General features: G+C 42.1%; 1 protein-coding gene across 1 annotated transcript in view; it reads left to right on the top strand.

Annotated features, from left to right (window-relative positions):
- LOC132380386 (uncharacterized) overlaps positions 1–22237 on the top strand; it is a 188835-nt gene that overhangs the window by 3601 nt on the left and 162997 nt on the right. Inside the window, 2 exon segments of the mRNA XM_059949135.1 lie at positions 3184–3513; positions 5260–5395. Coding sequence (XP_059805118.1) covers positions 3184–3513; positions 5260–5395 — 466 coding nt within the window.

The raw sequence follows: 22237 nt of genomic DNA, 5'->3' as shown, positions 1-22237 counted from the left end.
TACTTTTTTTTGTATTATAAATCCTTTATGGAGACAAGTTCAGAATGACTTTCCATGAAGAACTGTGTAAAATTCTCACTAGAATGCTCAATATTTGTCAATATGTTTGGAATGATTCTGACTAAACCATGAGGCAGGTACCCAACCTTAAACTGTTCTAAGATTATCATGATCTATAAACACTAATACTGTTCTTTTACATAGACTGCTACAGCTCAGTATAGACCCCTCAGCCCATGATGTTGTGCTGGCCTTTTAACCTACACTAAGATGAATCTAATCCTTCTCCCCTACATAGCCCACCATTTTTCTCTCATCCATGTGCCTATCTGAGAGTTTCTTAAATGCCCCTAATGTAACTGCCTCTACCACGATTCATAACAGGACATTTCATGTATTCACCACTCACCGTGTAAAGAAGTTTCCTCTAACATCTCCCCTATACTTTCTATCAATCACCTTAACATTAAGCCCCCTCATATTAGCCATTTCTGCCCTGGGTAAAAGTTTCTGGCTATCCATACAATCTGTCAAGTCACCTCTCATTCTCATTTGCTCCAAAGAGAAAAACCCTAGCTTGCTCTGCTTACCCTGATGAGACATACCCTATGGTCCAGGCAGCATCCTAGTGAATCTCCACTGCACCCTCTCTAAAGCTGTTATATCCTTCCTATAGTGAATTGACTAGAATTGAACACAATATTCCATGTGTGTTCTAACCAGGTTTTTATAGAGTTTCAATGTTACCTAGTGGCTCTGGAACTCCCTCCCTAGACTAATGAAGCCAACATACTATCCACCTTCTTAACCATCCTATCAATTTCTACCCAAATTCAATTGGAATGGAACAATTAAGAAAGCTTTAACCATAGAACATTACAACACAAAAAGAGGCCTTTTGGCCCTTGGCTGAGCTGAACCATTTTTCTGTCTAGTCCCACTGACCTGCACCTGGACCGTATCCCTCCATACACCTCTCATCCATGTACCTGTCCAAGTTTTTCTTACATGTTAAAAGTGAGCCCGCATTTACCATTTCATCTGGCAGCTCATTCCACACTCCCACCACTCTCTATGTAAAATAGCGCCCCACCCATGTTCTCTTTAAACTTTTCCCCCTTCACCCTTAACCCACATCCTCTGGTTATTTTCTCCCCCAGCCTCAGTGGCTCTATTTCAAAATGCCAAGCTTAAACTAAAGATAGGTGCTTTTTTATATTAATTGTAAATAGCAATGACATACTATATGAAAAATATAGATGATACTTGAATTTGAAATGGTGAATCTACCACCTACTGGCCAATAGTAGCAAATGCAGAGATTTCTGGATAACCTTTGGATCATTATTGATTTTTTTAAAGCAGACTCTTTGTATTTATATATGTCCATTGTAACAAGTAACATGCCCTGAATTTTGTGGTCTGCCGCAAGCTACCCACAACTGCATCCCCCTTCTTATTCTTCAGTGGGAACGATGGGACATAATCAGCTTCAATCCTAGTGGCAACGTCTGTTACCATGTAAATATACTTGTGAGGGAGGTGGAGACAGAGAAACCCAACCCCTGGAAATGATAATTAAACCTTGAGAACCTGTAAGCTATGCCTACATGTTTATCCAACTGTCAAAATTGTAGTGAAAGTTTGTGAGAACTTTAGAAACATTTGAAATGTGAAAATATTTATCAAGCTATTAAACTAAGTAAAAAAGAACAAAACATTTAATAGATTGTTGAAAAGGAAACAAAAGCATTTAAAATTATTTTTAAAAAACTCAATTAAAAAGAAATCTAAAGACAGTAAATGTGCCTTAATACTTTGTGGGTTGTTTAAACAGATTGTCCACTGTAAATGATAGGCAATTTCCCTGGCTTTGTGCTCCACCAATAGACTCCAGGTATTGGTATTGAAAAGTGCCAATAGTTAGATAGTTCAAGACTTTCATGTTTCACACTCTCACTTAGCATGTGGGAATCTGAATCTTGCTGGAATTTCCATGAAGAAACGCAAACAGTGGTCTATGAAGCCTTCAGTACTTCTTTGCAAAATCCGCCCTTCAGTGTAAGTGGTACATAGCGTTCAGCATGGTGTTCATGTCTAATAACGAGTGGATAAAATTATTGGGTAAAGATAGAGGGGAATCCATGCACAAGCCATCCTTAAATACTTCAAAGCAATATCAAATTAGTTTAATTCCAGAAAAAAAAGTTTCACTCTACTCACTTACTCTGGGCATAGACAACTAATCCCGATAAAACTTTTCACATTCTGATTCTGATATGCGTGGAATTGAACAGTGCCAGGAATTAAACTGAACTAATTTGAAACCAAATTAGCAATCCACTATGCCAGTTTTGAAGCCTAAAATGAGTTCATGAGCATCAATCCCCACACTTTTTTTTATTGTAGTCGATATTGGTGCATTATTTAACTTATCAATCGTTAATTTTATCAAGTGTACGATGAAATAAATAACTTGATGCATGCTTGAGGCAAAGCAAATAATATCCTAAAATAACATGACGGATAACACACAATGCTCATCCAATAAAATTTATTCATTGTCATCTGCTCTTGGTAGGTGTTACAGGTGAATACTCCTCTAAAGTTCCTGCACCTTCGAATGTCACGTTAGAGTAATATTTGTCAGACCCACTTCAAGATAAAGTTAAACATGATAGTGAAACACATCTCAAAAACTTGCAAGAGCTTCATAAAGAGAATACAGATTACTACAAGTCCGAGCAAATGTATTGTCATTCATAACAATTGAACTAAAACTCGTTTAAAACCAGGATTGAGATTAGCTCAATATTGCTTCAGTAGTGACGGTAACATTTGATAAAGGGCTCGCTCTTGAAATACTTTGTATTTTTGAACATTTATGTCAGAAAGAAATGCCTATCGGTTTTTCTTGATTTGTTGTCTGTTCAGAGAGGGGGAGGAGGTCTTGACACATTTGCAAGCCAGACATCTCTGTGGATGATTATAATGTCTGTTTTATTCACCTGCTAAGCCTTAAACAAGAAGAATGTTAAGTTCTGATGTTCTGATTTTCCTGAAGGTCAGGAAAACAATCATACTGCCAGTGGCCCTATGTTCCATTGCTGTATCACATGTCCTCATGTTCATTCCTTAAATGTTTGTGTCTGACACATTTCTCTGCCCGGCACTGCCTCACAGGAAGTAAGTAAGCACCCAAACCAGCCAGCACAGGAGATGAACCCAGCTGCTTCAGCGGTCCTGAGGAGCCACCAGCAGAACCACCCACGGCAGCGCCCGTTCTCAGACGGTGGACAGATGACCTGGCTACCCGGTTGCACTGAGCCAGAAGTGAAGTGTAAACTAGACAGTGAGGACGACATGGAAGAGTTGTGTTTACCATCTTACAAGCGATGCAGCTCAGATGAGTTGTTGCAGGAAGAAGCAAGGAAGAGGCGGAGGAAGTTGATTGCAGACGTAAAGAACAGCAGAACACGTCATGGCAGGACCAACACTGAGACTTGCAATGAAGTAAGATAACCCGTCAAGTCCTCTGAAGTACTGTGAGCTGTGAAGTACTTTTACGCCCTCATCTTCTTCCCCTTAGCTCTGTGTCTCTGGATGCCTCACTTCACAAACTGTCCTCTCAATCATTTGTGTTCTGCATTACTGTCACTTCATGGTTGGCTCTGGCTCTCTAGTCTCGAGGTATTCCTGTCTTTTCAACATTATGAACAGTTCACTTGATCTTTAAAAGTGCATTGGAAATTGGTGATAAGTAATACCAGGCGACAGGTGCCACACACTGAGAATGTGTAAGTGTTACTTGCTCCCAAAAGGATTTTGTGTAAATTCAATAACTTGCATAGTGTGCATTTGGGAACTGACTTCCAATGAATCTCCTTACTCTTGTTCTCTTTGCTGTCTTCTCTTCATCCACCATTGTGTGGATATGGTGTTATAACTGACTAGAAAGACATATTTTCACGACCCAATTTGGGGCTACGAGTTTGTTCCTGATTATATAATGGTGTAATTTATTGTGTTTGGTGATTTCCTCTGTTTATTATTCAAAGTGAAATTGTTAAAATGGTCCTTTATAGAATGTTTAAAGCCTGACTTGAAATAACAAGTGAGAGAAATTTCCACAAAATGATTTACAGTGTCACTGTGCACAGCAATTAGAGATACCCTTGCCACATACTTCCAACAATTCATCATATTTGTTTATTTGTTTGCTTATTTATTTATTGAAGGGGTTCCCAAACTATAGTCTATAGACCCCTTGCTTAATGGCATTGGTCCACGGCATAAAAAAGGTTGGGAGCCCCTGACTTATTGAGATACAGCGCAGAATAGACCCTTGCAACCCTTCAAACCTCACTGGCCAGCCACCCTCGATTTAACCCTAGTCTAATCATGGGGCAATTATTATGACCAATTAACCCACCAACCGGTAAATCTTTGGACTCTAGGTGGAAACTGGAGCATCTGGAGGAAACCCACTTGGTCATAGGGAGAAGGTACGAACTCCTCACAGACAGTGGCGGGAATTGAACCTGGTTTGTTGGTACTGTAAAGCGTTGTGTTAGCCACTACGCTACTGTGCCTCACCCCAAAGCATCTTATTTTCATTTTACTTTTGTTGTCAATTAACTCCTTTACCCTGTCCCTCCCATCTAACAGCATGGGGCATAACCAAATAGCAATATTAAATTTGAAATCATCTTTCATTTACAATTCACCTGAGCAAATTTAATTTGTTCTTTCTATGCTTGAGGGTGCAGAGAAAGTATTTCGTAATGCAACGTTCTATAAATGATGTTTTTCCACTTTCATACTTACTACATTTCTTGGCTTTTTCTTTGACTACTTACCTTTGTTTTGTCTAAGGATTACTGAAAATCCTTTCAGTCATAGTATACCTGACACCTAGAAAAGTGTGCCTAATCGCCATATCTACTAGAAGTGCAGTATGTAGACCACTCTTAATCTTTGAGGATAGCTAAAGGATCATTTCATAAGTGTTAAATTATTCATATAGACTTGCCTGAACAATGTTAATTGTCAAGTTTTGCTATTAAAAATATTATCTTTGTTTCACTATCATTTCCATCATTTTGATATTAATATTTGGTCTTTGTGTATATCAAACATCAGTTTGAGTGAATGGAATGTTTGCTATCTAAAGAGAAATCAAACATCATTTATGCTCAGAATTGTACAAGACTGAACTAGATAATTCAATAACACTGAATTCTTTATCCTTTTCCCTAGGTTGGAATGAGATTTTCCTATCTGCCACCTCTCTCTGCTACCTTCAAAAACATACCCCTGAGATTTCTTACCTTATCCCAGAGCACACCGACAGGACTGGACTGTATAGGGTATAAACATTGGATGGAAACTTCAGGTATGTAATCCAAGATGATTTAGTGATTGGTTTTCCTTTGAACAAATGCTACATCCATTGGTGTTTGGAGAGGGATCAATCTTCGAATTGTTGCAGTTCAGGCAATTATAAATTTTGTTTAAAGGTGATCACAATTTTGCTTTGATAGTATATATTTATTTCCTTCAATCTATTAAATATTGCTAGCAACACATTTGAAAATAATCAGCACTCTGAATACCTCTTGAAAGTAAAATACTTGACCCAATTTGTCTAATTCATGATGTTTGACCTGTAGCTTGGACCCTATTTCAGCAAAATATACCAAATGCACACCCATTCCAGCCTGTGGATCTGAAGAACGTTGTAGAACCTAAAATAATTTTCTGGAGAGAACTAATGATTTAGTCACCTCAAAATGTTGGGTATTTCAGTGTGCAGTTCTTCTCTTCACGTTCTAGTTCAAGTTTAATTGTCATTCAACCATGCGCACGTATAGAGCCAAACAAAACAGTGTTCCGCTGGGGCCAAGGTGCAAAACACAGTTCTTATAGTCACTGTGCACTGTGAAGTGTGGAGATTGGAGTTAGGGGTATTATGAAGTGTAGGGATTGGAGTTAGGGGTATTATAAAGTTTAGGGATTCAAGTTAGAGGTATTATGGAGTGTATGGGCTGGAGTTAGGGATATTATGGAGTGTATGGATTGGAGTTAGGGGTATTATGAAGTTTAGGGATTCAAGTTAGAGGTATTATGGAGTGTATGGGTTGGAGTTAGGGATATTATGGAGTGTATGGATTGGAGTTAGGGGTATTATGAAGCATAAGAATTGGAGTTATCATGAAAATCCAGGTGATCTTGTTCTAATGAGACATTGATATCCTCATGCACTTTTGTGTCTATTTAGATTTCTTTATGTGGGTGTCAACTGGATACATGTTAATATGGCATCTGGTGCGAATTCAATAGATGCAGTGTGACATCAAGCAGCACACAATGCTAATTTGACATTACAATGCCATTTTGAAGATCATCACTTCTGCTAGAACCCCCCCTTTAACCCTGCTGAACTGAAGATTCCTGAAACAGCTGGAATGATTCTCCTCTTGTGCATCTCAAAAAATCACTAACTGCTTGCAAGTTGCTCACTAATTTTTATTCAGTATTTTCTGATACAAGACTGTGGTTGTATTTGTGAGATCCTTACATTTGCTCCATAGGATCCATAGCATTAATTGACCGCAACTTGCTCTGAAACTCTGCATGAAACTGAAGTTATAAGACATGGCTACTATACCCAATACACCCCATCGAGTACACCGTGACTGGAAGACTGAGCAGAGGACTTGCAGGGTAGCATAAGATGATGTAGGAGAGAGAGGATGGACCTACTTGGAGGCTGTACATGCCTGTGGTACTTAGAGAGTAATTCTCATCTCTGAACCTCAGTACATGAGATGCCTGGTGTTTGGTGAAGTTTGCCTCTTTGAGATCTGCTATAATACTGCATCCGTATCTGCAAACGCATTCCAAGTGCCTGCCATGATAACATAACCAAGAACCTTTATGTGCTTAGATGGGGTCATCTTGTGTAAGATAAATCAACGAGCCTGTCTGTTCATGGAGGCTCTGTACTGACTCCATATACAGAGGAAACACACATAGGTTTGGATTTGACAGGCTTTCCCACAGCAAAACCTCTTTCAGTTCTGAGATGGCATGACTGGAAGGGTGTGTGACCAATTGTCGTTAAATGTCAATATCGTGGTCGCAGTCAAAACCCCTCATTCTCCTGCAGTGTACTATCGTTTGACAACCCACTCCAGATAAGGGCTAAGTGCTAATGACAGGAGCAATGACTCGGGCATTCAACCCCATGTAAGGACTGCTGTTTTGCTGAATCTACAGCTCTGTGCTCTGGACCGTTCTGGAGGAGCCCTGTAATACTCAGGACAGCTCTGTGCTCTGGATTGTTCTGGAGGAGCCCTGTAGTACTCAGGACAGCTCTGTGCTCCAGACTGTTCTGGAGGAGCCCTGTAATACGCAGGACAGCTCTGTGCTCTAGACTGTTCTGGAGGAGCCCTGTAATATGCAGGACAGCTCTGTGCTCTGGATTGTTCTGGAGGAACCCTATAATACTCAAGAGAGCGATTACTTGGACTTACTGCGTACCGCTACACAATCTCGAGAACTCAGCAGGCACAAGAAGTAGAAGGGGATAGGAGAAAGGCAATTTTCCAATCCCATTCTGATGAGGTTGCTTCTGAACAACAAATCTACCTGTGATGCCAGTAAACATATTGCTAATTTCCCATTCACGTACAATCCCACAATTTTCCATTCTTGTTGATAATTACAGTAACTGTGTATCAGCCACACATCAGACTCCCTCCCCCTCTTGGCAAATGCAAGTTTTTTCACATGATACCTCCTGTGGAAGGCATGCATCTGCTCTCTATCTGCACTGTATTGTGTGTTGCACATTTATTACGTTCATTAAGGTAACTGGTCACATGAGTGGGGTTGTGGTAAAAAACGAAGGGAGTAAGTTATGTACTCTTGCTTATTTCATGGCAGTTTGTAGCTTGGGACCAGCAGAGGTCATGTCTTCTGCTGACTGCTGTTTAACACTTGGGTTACACTGGGATATGCTTAAGTCATCACTTCAAGAATGTATGTTTGCTAATTGCCAATAAAGAACTGAATAAAGGATTCAACTTTTGGAGCAATCAATGGAGCCGGACCGCCTCATGCAAGTATAACAACTCTGTAGCAATGGCAGGCTAGTGGTGATTGTTTCGTTTTGGCTTTTGGTTTGGTTTTGTAGCTACACCACTTGTACCATACACATTTCATTTTATCAGACACAACGGTAATGTTATCCTTCACAGTTTGAGCTGTATTTAAGAAGCAGAGGAACAGTGTTTGGGATAGGTGACCCCAAATTAACTCATAATAACCTTCAGCTTCTTCTGAAGTGGTCCAGTTGGCTTGAGAATGACTTGCTCCCACTCTGGCTCTGTGGATTTTCCGGTCATTAGGGGACTCTTCCACACAATGGTAGGTGAGTCAGTTGTTCATTTGTCGGTGCGCTCCTCTTTCTTCTTTTGCACGGACTCTTTATTCCCCCAGAGCTTGGAATCGGGTTTCTCAACATCATCACAAAATTAGGGAAAGATGTTACATTTCTTAAAGAAAACCAAGCACATCCACAAATCTTTTCTTCTGTCCATCTGAAAATCTCCTCCCACAGGAGCTCCGGACAGAGTGTATGTTTCTGGAGTCTGGAGAGGGAAGTTCAGTGTGCTCAAGCCTGTCATTGTGCTGCCAGTTTTCCAGAAGCATTTTATTAGCAGTGAATTGCCTATAGGTGGTGCACTGTAGCCGAAGATCATCTAACTGATTCCAATGTAGCTTTGTCCACGTCCTACTGAAAATGGCTTTTAAATCACACGCACAATGATTCTTAGATTTTCCCGAATTGCTTTGCAGTCGTTTTAAGTCAGCTGTAGTCGAATAAAGGACAGTTAGATAGCAAGAAGGTGAGCTGGTAAACGAGAAGACTTTCCCCTTCAAACTAAGAATTACAGGGGGGTGGGAACCGTTCAAACTGTGTCGCAGGGTGTTAGAACCAGAGCGCTGGAGCAGATTGTGGAGTGGTTGTGGGGAAAGATGTTGTTAAGCCTACATACAAAGTCAGGAATCAAAAGGTTGAGCATGGTGGGGCTAATGTTCTGAGTTTAGTATATTCCAGTGCAAGGAGCATTGTAGGAAAGGCAGGTGAGTTTAGGACATGGATCAGCATGTGGACTTATGACATTGTAGCTATTAATGAGACTCAGTTGCAAGAGGGTCTGGACTGCCAGTCCAGCTCAATGTTCTGCTGTTTTAGACGTGATAGAGTGGGAAGGATTAAAAGGGGGAGGGTGGCATTACTCATCAGGGGAAGTGTCACGGTAGTGCTCAGACGGGGCAGACTGGAGAACTCCTCTGCTGAGGCTATATGGATGGAACTGAGGAATAAGAAAGGGATGACCACGATAATGGGATTATATTATAAACAAGCCAACAGTCAGTTTGCGATTGAGGAACAGATTTATAGAGAGATCACAGGCAGTTGCAAGAAGCAAGGTAGTAGATTTTACCTTTCCCCATATTGACTGGGACTCGCATACAACAAGAGGGCTGTATGGAATACAGTTCGTCAAATATGTTCAGGAGAGTTTCCTTCATTTCATTGTCAGTGTTCACTGACATTGTCATTGTCAGAGTCAGAGAGACACTGTAGCATTAGGACAGGAATTATCAGGATAGGAAACAGCTTCCTCCCCCAGGCCGTGAGACTACTGAACTACCTGCTACGACGCAGGTCTCAGGCACCAGTACCATTATGTTGTGTATTTTTTAATGCAACTTATTACTTGTTAATTTATTTGTTGTAATATTACTTTTTGTGTAATATTATTTTATGTGTTATGTGTGGGAGTTACATATATCGTGTTATGCACCTTGGTGCAAAGGAACATCATCTCGTTTGGATGTATACATGTGTACGGTTAGATAACAATAAACTTGATTTTGAACTTAATCAGTACATAGAGGTCTCAACCAGAAACAGTGTGACGTGACACTAGATCTCCTGTTAGAGAATGAGACAGGGCAGGTGACTGAAGTTTGTATAGTGGAACAGTTTGCATATGGTGATCATAATAAGATCATAAGATATAGGAGCAGAATTAGGCCATTTGGCCCATGAAGTCTGCTCAGTTATTTCATCATGACTGATCCATTATTCCTCTCAGCCCTAGCCTCCTGCTTCCCTCTCCCCCCCCCCCCACCTGTATCCCTTCATGCCCTGACCAATCATGAATCTATCAACCTCTGTGTTAAATATACATGAACTCTTGGCCTTCATAGCTGCTTGTGGCAATGAATTTTACCACCTTCTGGCTGAAGAAATTCCTCCTCGTTTCCATTCTAAATGGACACGCCTCTATTCTGAGGCTGTGTCCTCTAGTCCTAATGTTTCCCACCATAGGAAACATCCTCTCCATATCCACTCTATCTAGGCTGTTCACCATCTGTTTCAGAATGTCCTTTCTAAGATAAGGGCCCAAAGCTTTTCACAATACTCCAAGTGAAGCCTCACCATTACTTTATAAATTCTCAACATTACATCCTTGCTTTTATATTCTAGTCCTCTCAAAATTGCATTTGCCTTCCTCACCACAGATTCAAGCTGCAAATTAAACTCTAGGGAATCCTGAACAAGGACACCCAAATCTCTTTGCACCTCAGTCTTTTGTATTTTCCCTTCATTTAGAAAATAGTTAACCCTTTCATTTCTTCTACCAAAGTGCATGACCATACACTTCCTGACACTATATTCCATCTGCCACTTCTTTGCCCATTCTCCTGACCTCTCCAATTCCTTCTGTAACCTCTCTACTTCCCCAAAACTACCTGCCCCTGTATCTATCTTCTACCTATCATCCGTAAACTTTGCAGCAATGCAGTCATCCAAATCATTGACATATAATGTAAATTCCTTTTTAATAAATCAGTCCCAACACAGATCCCTTTGCATAACCACAAGTTATTGGCAGCCAACCAGAAATGGTTCCTTTTATACCCACACTTTGCTTCCTGCCAATCAGCCACTGCTTTATCTATTTTAGAATCTCTCCTGTAATGCCATGGGCACATAACTTGTTAAGCAGCCTTGTGTGTAGCACCTTCTGAAAATCCAAGTACATAACATCAACTAATTCTCCTTTATCTATCCTGGTTGTTCAAAGAATTCCAACAGATTTGTCAGGCAATAATTTCCCTTAACGAAACCATGCCAATTTTATCATGTGCCTCCAAGTACCCCGAAACCACATCCTTAATAATCAACTTGAACATCTTCCCAACCCATTAGGTCAGACTAACTCACCCATGATTTCAAAGGCTACACGAGTGAATCTGCAGATTCTGGAAATAAATAAAAACACAAAATGCTGGCAGAACTCAGCAGGCCAGAAAATCATCGATGGAAGGAGGTAGTGACGACGTTTTGGGCCGAAACCCTTCATCAGGAGTGAAGTAACATGGGATGGTTGGGGGGTGGGGGGATAAGAAGTGGAGGGAGGGATGAAGTAAAGAGCTGGGAAGTGATAGGCTGAAGGGAAATGGGCTAGCGGGAAGGTGGAGCATTATGGGAAATAAAAGAGAAAGAAAGGTAGGGCTTGGGGGAGATTATAGTGAGGGGGGGAAAAAGAGAGAGAAAGAGAACCAGACTAAGATTATAGATAGGGATGGGGGTAAGGGGGGGCAGGGATATCAACGGAGGTCTGTGAGTTGAATGTTCACGCCGGCAGGTAGGAGGCTACCTGGTCGGGAGATAAGGTATTGCTCCATCGACCTGCGTGTGGCCTCATGTTGACGGTAGAGGAGGCCATGGACAGATATGTCGGAGTGGGAGTGGTCTGTGGAATTGAAGTGGGTGGCCACAGGGAGATCCCGCCACTGCTGGAGGATTGAGTGCCGGTGTTCGGCGAAATGGTCTCCCAGTCTGCGGCGGGTCTCCCCAATGTATAAGCGGCCACATCGGGAGCACCGGATACAGTATATCACCCCAGTTGACTCGCAGGTGAAGTGGTGCCTCACCTGCAAGGACTGTCTGGGGCCTGGGATGGTGGTGAGGGAAGAAGTGTGGGGGCAGGTGTAGCACTTCTTCCGTTTGCAGGGATGAGTGCCCGGAGGGAGGTCGGTGGGGAGGGATGGGAGGGATGAATGGACAAGGGAGTCATGTAGGGAGCGAACTCTGCGGAAAGCCGGGAGTGGGGGGTAAGAGAAGATGTGTCTGGTGGTGGGATCACATCTAGTGGTGGCAGAAGCCCGCCAACCTCCTTCCAGTCACTTATCCCTGCACGCATCTTCCCCTCCCCCCCCCCCCCCACTCTCGGCTTTCCGCAGGGATCACTCCCCATGTGACTCCCTTGTCCATCCATCCCCCCATCCCTCCCCACCGACCTCCCTCCGGGCACATATCCCTGCAAACGGAAGAAGTGCTACACCTGCCCCCACACTTCTTCCCTCACCACCATCCCAGGCCCCAGACAGTCCTTGCAGGTGAGGCACCACTTCACCTGCGAGTCAACTGGGATGATATACTGTATCTGGTGCTCCCGATGTGGCCACTTATACATTGGGGAGACCCACCGCAGACTGGGAGACCGTTTCGCCGAACACCGGCGCTCGGTCCTCCAGCAGTGGCGGGATCTCCCTGTGGCCACCCACTTCAATTCCACAGACCGTTCCCACTCCGATATGTCTGTCCATGGCCTCCTCTACCGTCAAGATGAGGTCACACGCAGGTCGATGGAGCAATACCTTATCTCCCGCCTATGTAGCCTTCTTCCTGCCGGCATGAACATCCAACTCACTGACCTCCGTTGATACCCCTGTCCCCCCTTACCCCATCCCTATCTATAATTTTAGTCTGGTTCTTTTTCCCTCTCTTCCCCCTCCTCACTATAATCTCCCCCCAGCCCTACCTTTCTTTCTCTTTTATTTCCCATAATTCTCCACCTTCCCCTAGCCCATTTCCCTTCAGCCTATCACTTCCCAGCTCTCTACTTCATCCCTCCCTCCACTTATTATCCCCCCTTGACCATCCCATGTTACTTCACTCCTGATGAAGGGTTTCGGCCTGAAACGTCGTTACTACCTCCTTCCATAGATGCTGTCTAGCCTGCTGAGTTCTGCCAGCATTTTGTGTTTTTATTGGCCTATGATTTCCGTTCTTCTGCCTCTCTCCCTTCTTGAAGACTGGAGCGACATTTGCAATTTTCCAGTCTTCTGGAACCATTTCAGAATCTAGCGATTCTTGAAAGATCATTACTAATGCCTCCACAATCTCTTCAGCCACCTCCTTCAGAACCCTAGGATGTAGACCATCTGGTCCAGGTGACTTATCTACTTTCAGACCCTCCAGTTTTCCTTCTCCCTAATAATGGTAATTTTACACACTTCATGACCCTTGACACCTGGAACTACCATCATACTGCCAGTGTCTTCCACAGTAGAGACTGATGAAAGATACTTCTTCAGTTCATCCACCATTTCCTCTTCCCCTATTACTATACCTCCAGCATTGTTTTTCCAGTGGTCCACTTTCGCCTCTCTTTCACACTTTATGTATCTGAAGTAACGTTTGGTGTCTCTTCGATATTATCAGCTAGCTGACTTTCACATTCCATCTTTACCTCCTTAATGACTTTTTTACTTGCCTTCTATTGGTTTTTAAAACCTTCCGAATCCTAACTTCTCTTTAATCTTTGCTCTATTATATATCATCTCTTTGACTTCTCTTTGTCATTAGTTTCAAAAGGATTATGTTATGGAGAAGGATAGGTCTGGTTAAGATCCTAAATTGGAGAATTTTGGTGGTACTGGTTAAGCACACCTTATCTGAAATGGTTGAGGCTGGAATTGTTCAGATTTTGGATTTTTTTGAATTTAGAATATTTGCATCTATGTAATGAGATACCTTTGGGATGGGACCCAGATCCAAACACCAAACGCATTAACATTACATGTACAGTTTATGCATTCATCCTGAAAGTAGTTTAATGTTATTTTAATAATATTGTGCATGCAACTGTAATGTATACATTGAACCATTAGAAAGGTAACCTATCACCACCTCGTCCATGCAGGTGAACAGTTAGTACTTGTTTGGCATTACCATTGTTCCTGACTCTGAATTTATGAGCTACTGGTAAGCAGGTCTTTGTCTTCTACTGATGTAGAATGTATTGATGCAGCCATTCAATGAGTTAGCTTTTCATCAGTGAAGATCTTGGCAAACTTACCAATGAATTTTCTGCTGCCTTGCATTCAGTAGATGCTCTATCACCACATATCTTTAAAAATTGAATGCTGTAAATTTTCTTAAATTTCTGCAACCAGCATGCTAAATATTCTACTTTCAGTTCATTGTGATAAGAGTTTTGCTTGTATCATGATCAGCGTATCATTAAGTGGCAGGTGTTCTCTCCAACACTGTTGAATCCACTCTTTCAATACACGATCAAGGTCTTCATTTTTCACTTTATAGTGTTTTTCTATTTTTCATTAACTTTTGTTCATCACATATGTGAGGTCAATTCTCAGAAATGTTTCTGCTGCTCAGATACCTGCTTATTGCCTAGGTACCTGCCTGGCACCTGATGGAATTTTCCATTTGTGATGTCATGTCTGCCACTCAAAAAAATTTAGGAGGTTTTTGGATTTTGGAAATTCAGATAAGGGGCATTGTGTCCAGATTTGGTCACCTACCTGCAGGAAAGATGTCAATAAGATTAAAAAAGTGTAGAGAAAATTTACAAGGATGTTGCCAGTACTTGAGGACCTGAGTTATCGGGAAAGGCTGAATAGGTTAGGACTTTATTTCCTAGAGTGTAGAAAGATAAGAGGATGTGGTGGATTCAGGTTCAATTTCAACATTTAAGAGAAATTTGGGTAGTTCATGGGTGGGAGGGATATGAAGGGCGATGGTCCGGGTGCAGGTCGATGGGAGTAGGCAGATTAATAGATCAGCATGGAGCAGACAGGCCAAAGGGGGCCGGTTCTCTGCCATTATGTTCTATGACTTTATAACAGTGATGCAAGTATGGATCTTGTTGCCATGGAGAATGGTTGATGTGAATAGTATGGGTATATTTCAGGGGATACATGGAAGGAAAAGAAATAGGGAGTGTTAGTGATAGATTTAGGAAAGGAAAGGGGGTAAGGTGCATGAGGAACATAAATGCATGGTCTGTTTGATCTAAATGGCTTCTTTGTGTGCCTTAAGTCTTATGCATATAGTAACAAATACTCCCAATCATCACCAAACTAACTGATACTGCTATCAAACAGTATTTGCTCACGTTTTCAGTCTGTGTTTCACCAGGAATGCTCAGTTCTTCATTGCATTTCAGTGATTACTGATAGAGCACCAGGGAGATGCTCAATACCCAATGATCAGTGTGCATTAAGTTCTTGCCTTGCCCATACACTTCAAATAAATAAGAATGGTATAGACCAGGGGTTTCCAACCTTTATCCGATAGTCCCCTAACACTAACAGAGGAGTCCGTGGACCCCAGGTTTGCAACCCTGGTATAGACTACTGTCCTTAGATCTACTGCCTCACAGTAAGATTGGTTGCTTCCGATGGCTGTGTATTAATTATTGCCAAGTATGACCTTATAGCTGAGGGTAGGCTAGTACAAAAGCGATCTTTGTTCCTTTATAATTTCAGTGAGTGTTTACGGTGAAGTTTACTTGAAAGGTGCATGTGAACTGAGACATTGCAACAAGTTGACAGTGAGCACTTCAGATATTTCCCATGTCTTTCAGTTTCTTCTTCCAAAAACACTGGCTCTGGACACCCCTCTCCTGCCAGCCACAGTTCAGGCCTGTATGGGTTTTCCCACATCCTCCCCCTCCCAAATTCTAATCTCAGAAACTGGTATTTGGTTTATTACTGAGACATGCACTGAGGTACAGTGCAAGACTGTTTTGCATGGAATGCATAGGTCATTTTACCACAGCGGTACATTGAGGTAGTGGTGTAGAGAGCAGCTTGCAAAGATTTGTCATCCTCCAATGCCATCGTGCATAAGTACCCACAGAAATAAAACAAGGAAGAAACCTTTCTGATCCTTGAACCCTTTTGCCATTCAATAAAATTATTTTTGATCTTTCCACCTATTCCTGAATTGGGAGTGATGGTGATGTGGATTGAACAGATTCCCATTGGTCCATTAGATTAACCCCACGCCCACACGTAGCTTGTTAAAGCTAGGATGCTGGAATGCTAATAATAGGGATTTATTTATTTATTGAGATAAAGCGTGGACTAGGCCCTATCAGCCTTTTGAGCTGAGCTAATTTTATCCTTGCCTAACCGTAGGACAATTTGGACTGTCAGAGGAAACCAGAGCACCCGGAGGAAACCCTCATGGTCACGAGGAGAACATGCAAACTCCTCACAGGCAGCAGCGGGCTTTGAACTCTGGATCACTGGTACTGCAAAGCATTGCACTAACTACTACGTTACCATGCCACCACAAATTAACTGGGCCCCACACAATTACAATTTGTGTTTCAGCAGCCAGTGTGGTAAAGGAGTTGCTTAATAAAATGTCCTTCATTTGTAACTAAGTTGATGAAGCTTCTCACAGCATAAGCAACACACTCAAATCTTCGGAATGGGAATAGACTCACAATCTTCCACCAACCCTTAACTCAGCACAGAAAGAAAATCTATAAACAGCAGGGGACATACTTCCTACAAGTATTAGGAACCTTAAAGTAATTCTTGAAAAATTTGGCAAATTCATTCTCATGTTTTCTGAAGTAATCTGATTAAACCATTGCTTCCCTTCATTTCCTGATATTCATTGCGATCTATTTATTTGCTAACACAATGAATAAATTAAAGATTGATAATGATTTTAAAAAATCAATAACTTTTCTCTATAAGGTCACAAAGAAGCTATGTGGAAAGAACAGGTAGTGTGAGCTCAGATTTATTGTAATATTTACCACGGTTTTGAACTTACTGAACATTAAATTAGACCTTTTGTACCTGCCTCTTCAAATTTATTTCTATTCCAATTTCAAGCCTCATAAAATTGGTAATGCAGTTTATATGATGTGTGGGGGAGCTGGCTGGTAAGAAGCTCAGGCCCATGACCCATGCTAAACAGCCACTTCTGCATGCAACAGTGGACTTCCATGTCCTCCAGAGGAAGTACCAGCCCATTCAAAGATCACCACAAGTATATCTGCTCTTGCTCTAAACAATACATTAACAAATGGTGAGTTACAATAAAATATAAAATAATTAAATAGAGCAAAACAGGAAGAGTGCGGTTTATAAGTTCATGCATCATGAAGAAATCTGGTGGCAGAGGGAAGATTCTATTCCTAACATGTTAAGTGGGGGGTCTTAAGGCTCCTGCACCTCTTTCCTAGTGGTGGTAATGAGAAGGGAGTATGTCCTGGCTGGTGAAGGTCTTCCTGAGGCATTGCCTTTTGAGGGTATTCTCGTGCTGGGGAGGGCTGTGCCCATGATGGAGCTGGCTTAGTCTGCATCCCTCGGCAGGCTCCTTCAATCTTGTGCATTGGAGCCTTCATGACAGGTGGTGATGTAACCAATTAGGATGCTCTCCACCACCCTGCTCTGTCTGGAAGAACTTCCCCTCACACTCAACAATTTCCTTTTCGACTCCTCACTCTTTCTCCAAACCCAAGGTGTAGCCAAGAGCACGTGCATGGACCCCAGCTACATTCGCCATTTTGTTGGCTATATAGAACAGTTCACGTTCCCTTGTAGTGTTCCTCAGCTCTTTCTGAACTGCGTCGATGACTGCATTGGTGCTGCATCTTGCACCCATGCTGAGCTCATCAATTTCATCAACTTTACCTCCAACTTCCACCCTGCTCTTAAATTCACCCGGTCTATTTCCGATACCGCTCTCCCCTTCCTCAATCTTTCTGGAGAAAAATTGTCTACTGATACCCTTTAACTGTTACAGCTATCTTGACCACATATCTTCCCATCCTGTCACTTGTAAAAATGCCATTCCCATGTTTCAGTTTTTCCATCTCCACCACATCTATTCTCAGGATGAAGCTTTCCTTTTCAGAACAGAGATGTTCTCCTTCTTCAAACAATGGGTTTTCCATCCTCTAGCATTGATGCTGCCCTCATCTACATCTCCTCCATTTCCCTGATATCCACCTTCGCCCTATCTATCTGCTGCCTTGACAGGGATAGGGTTCCTCTTGTCCTTACCCACTACTCCAAGGATCTCCACACCCAGCGCATCATTCTCCACTAATTCAGCCATCCTCAATATGATGCTGCCTCCAAACACTACTTTACTTACCTTCCACCCTCTGCTTTATCAGGTTTCAGACTGTCCGTGATTCCATTGTCCATTTGTCCTTCCCCTTTTATCTCCCTCCTGACATGATCCCTGTAAGCGTGACCAGTTCTACACCTGCCCGTTCTCTGCCAGGGTTATCTATTGTATCTGGTACTCCCAATGTAGACCCCCTACATCGGTGAGAGCTGGCATAGATTGGTGTATTGCTTTCTCAGGCAACTATGCTCCATCTGCAATGAGCAGGATATCCTGGTGAGCAACAATTTTAATTCCAATAGCCAGTCTATTCCAACATGTTGGTCCACCACCTCCTCAGCTGCCATGATGGGACCACTCTCAGATTGTAGGAGCTACACCCCATCTTCCAACTGGGTATCCTCCAACCCAAGGGCATGAACATTGCTTTATCTAACTTCTGGTAATTTCCCTTTCTCTTTTCTCTTTTTTCATTCCCCATTCTGGTTCCCCTCTGAACCCTTCTCCTCACCTGCCTAAACCTCCCTTTGATGCCTCCCCTACTTCCCTCTCTTCCATGGTCCACTCTACTTTCCTATCAGATCACTTCTTTTTAGTCTTTTTCCTTTTCCACCTATAACCCCCCCCCCCCAAGATTCTCACATCACCCCCCTCCCCCCACCTACTTACATTCCCACTCCCCTGGCTTCTCCTATCACGTTCTAGCATGTACATTTTCCCTCCCCCCCCCACCTTCTTATTCTAGCTCCTTCTCCCTTCCTGTCCAGTCCTGATGAAAATTCCCAGCCCAAAATGTCGACTCTTTATTCCTTTCCACAGATGCTGCCTGACCTGCTGAGTTCTTGCAGCATTTTGTTGTGTTACTCTGGTTTTACGCCATCTGCAGAATCCCTTGTGTTTATGCATTTACAACATTAGTCTCGGAGGGGAAACAGCATTCAGCTCATCTGTCCTGAATGGGAAAGCCTTTATTTTTAAACAATGACCTCAAGTTTTGACTTCCTCACAAGAGGAAGCATCCTCTCCACATCCATCAAGACCCCTTGATTGAATCTATGATTCAGTTGAGTCACACCATGGAGATAGGCCCACTGGCTCACTGAATCTATGTTGACCATCAAGCTTGCATTTTTACACTAAATAATTTTATCCCCATTAATTCTGTGTCCTCCAGATTCTATCACATATCTGCACACTGGGGACCTCTCTAATCTTCCCACCAAACTCGGGGTAATTTACTAAGTCCAATTGACCTACTGACCAACTCATTTTTGGCGTGTAGGAGAAACCCATTGCCAGCAAAGGGACCTCATGCAGTGCAAGTTTACTGGTCCAGGATGTTCAGTCACCAGATCTGTGAGGCAGCCGCTTTACCAGCTGAACAGTTTTTCTAAACTCCAGTGAATACAAGACCAACCTGCCCAACATTTGCAAATGCCACAATTTGCAAATTCCAGGGATTAGTCCAATAAACCTCAAATGAACTGTGTTAAACTCTTTAACATCCTTCCTCAATTAAGGAGGCCGTTACTATGCGTAGTATGCTAGATGTGGACCTACATTGCCCTAATTTTGTATTCATTCCTAATTACAAACTCTACCTGCAGGAATCATGCGTGAGAACATACTGTATTTCAGAACTCTCACCATTTAGATTAGATGTTTCTCTAAATTTTTGCCCACTCAATCCACCTATATTCTGTTGTCAAGTCCTTATTGCAACATGTCCTCCCACCTATTTTGTGCAATGACAATTTAGCTAAGTTGGGCTCTGACTCTCCCTCTGAACCATATAAATCATAAATAATTGAGGACCAGGAACTTATCCTTGGATCACATTGCAAGTCACATCCTTCCAGCTCGATAAAGGTCCATTTATTCTGATCATCTTTTTTTCTTTACAATAGACCGCGTTCAGTGTAATTCCATGGGCTCTCTCATGCACTAAGCTTTCGAGTGTCTCCTTGCCAATGCCTTTTGAAATCCACTGCATCCACAGGTTCCCCTGTGTTAATTCTGGATATGTAGTATTTTTAGATTTTCAGAAAGCTTTTGAAAAGATGCCACAAAAAAGCCTGATGCATAATTTAAGAGAATTAGATTTCACCTTCTTTGATGCATTAAACCATCAATAAGTACAGCTAAGGTGCTGAATCACATTTCTCCCCTTCAAATTATTGCAAAGGTAGCTCCAAACAAAAGCATTAATTTGTTCTCCATTTGAAATACTGCATAAAATTATAAGCTGCCCTCTAATGGAAGCATTCACAATTTGATGATGCTGGTGTAAAAGGTCTAACAGCAGTCAGGAAAAGAGGAAAGGTGGCTGGAGAGTACACCAATGTTTTTGAAAGAAGGACAGAAGAGGAGGGAAACCTGCATGTACGGAATAAGAATACATACTCACGAAAATGCCCCTCCTGTAGATGGTTACCCATAACCACTGCACAGATTGGGTTATGAAAGATCATGAAGACAGTGCTTGCATTATAGACACAGAATCAGCCAAAAATGTGAAGGAATTCAGCTACAGCAGAAGGGGAGCCTTTTGGAATCTGCACTGAAGTTGGCTGAGAACTGAGTCCAAAGAAGAGGAAGCACTAAAACACCAACTGAGTGAGTTCCTCGATGGCTATCTTTTCCTAAAACATTTTACCATTTTGAGCACAGCCTGGCTTTGGTTGACAGAGTTGGGTCTTGGAGCTTCTTTGTGAAGTGTCCCATTTTGTACCAAGTGTGTGTAAATACAAAACTTAACAGATTGTGTCCCTTGTTTTCTGTGGTTATTGAACAAGAGTTGCCTTCTAGATTTGACAGCTCTTATGTAGATTAGTAATGCTGGCATGTGGTGTAGTAGCATCTGCACTGGACTTGGAGGTGAAAGATCCTAAGGTCGAATCCAGCTGGCTCTTTGCATGCTTTCCATCCGTGCTGGGTTGAGCATTGAGCTAGCAACTCAGCCTCGTAGAAAAACAGACTAATGCTAAAGAGATGGCAAGGTTGCCGCTGAATGCACCACAAAGCACTGAGAGGAACTTATGTCGATTGGTAGGACTTCAAATGATTATAATATGCTGCACATCTGAAACTGGGAAAACATTGAATGCAGTTTGGTGCTTCCATTCTGTGCAATGGGGTACATTGATTATTGATCGCATAGCTTTGAAAAATCGTACACTATGAAATACAATTTCTTTAAATACAATTGCTATCAAGAAGTATTTTGATTTCACACAATATCGAACTACCTTGCACTATGACCCAGGAGTGTACCAATAGTGAACTCTTATAATCCGAATTAAATAGTTCATTTTGTATAATGGGAATTTTAAAACTTTAACAATTCCTGAATGAAGTACTTAATAAAATGAAGAAAGTTAGTGATTATGAAGCGGCTTTATTTTGCACTCAGAAGATGACCACAGACTGACGGAAGCAATAGGAGATCGGCTCTAATCAATCGATCACAGATCAAATTACCAAGTTACGGCCATTGCAGAGACTGGGCTGTTGTAAGGGCAGGAATTGGCTGCTTGATGTTCTGGGATTCAAAAAGGATAGGAAGTGAAGTAAAGGGGGAGGAGAAGAGTGGTATTGCTAATCAGGGGTGGTATTACAGCAGCAGAAAGTGAAGACATTATGGAGGGATTTTCTATTGGGAATCAGAAGCAGGAAGGGAGTCATTCCTCTTTTGGGAGTATTCTATAAAAGCCTCAACAGCAACAGGGGCAGTGAGGGACAGATACGATGGGGGGATTGATGAGTTCGTGGCCTAAGGTAGAAGGAGTCAATCTTAGAAAACCTAGCATATTTATTTTTCAACATAGTCCCCTCCTATATTTACACACTTAGTCCAGCGGTTGTGGAGCATACGGATCTTGGACCTCCAGAAAGTCTCCACAGCAGGGGTGATTGATAAGTCCATGACCTAGGGTAGAAGAAGATGAGTTATACAGC

Source organism: Hypanus sabinus, chromosome 2, assembly GCF_030144855.1.
Source record: "Hypanus sabinus isolate sHypSab1 chromosome 2, sHypSab1.hap1, whole genome shotgun sequence".
Taxonomy (NCBI): domain Eukaryota; kingdom Metazoa; phylum Chordata; class Chondrichthyes; order Myliobatiformes; family Dasyatidae; genus Hypanus; species Hypanus sabinus.
Note: the sequence above shows the minus strand (reverse complement) of the source record. Positions and strands in the feature narration are given on the sequence as shown.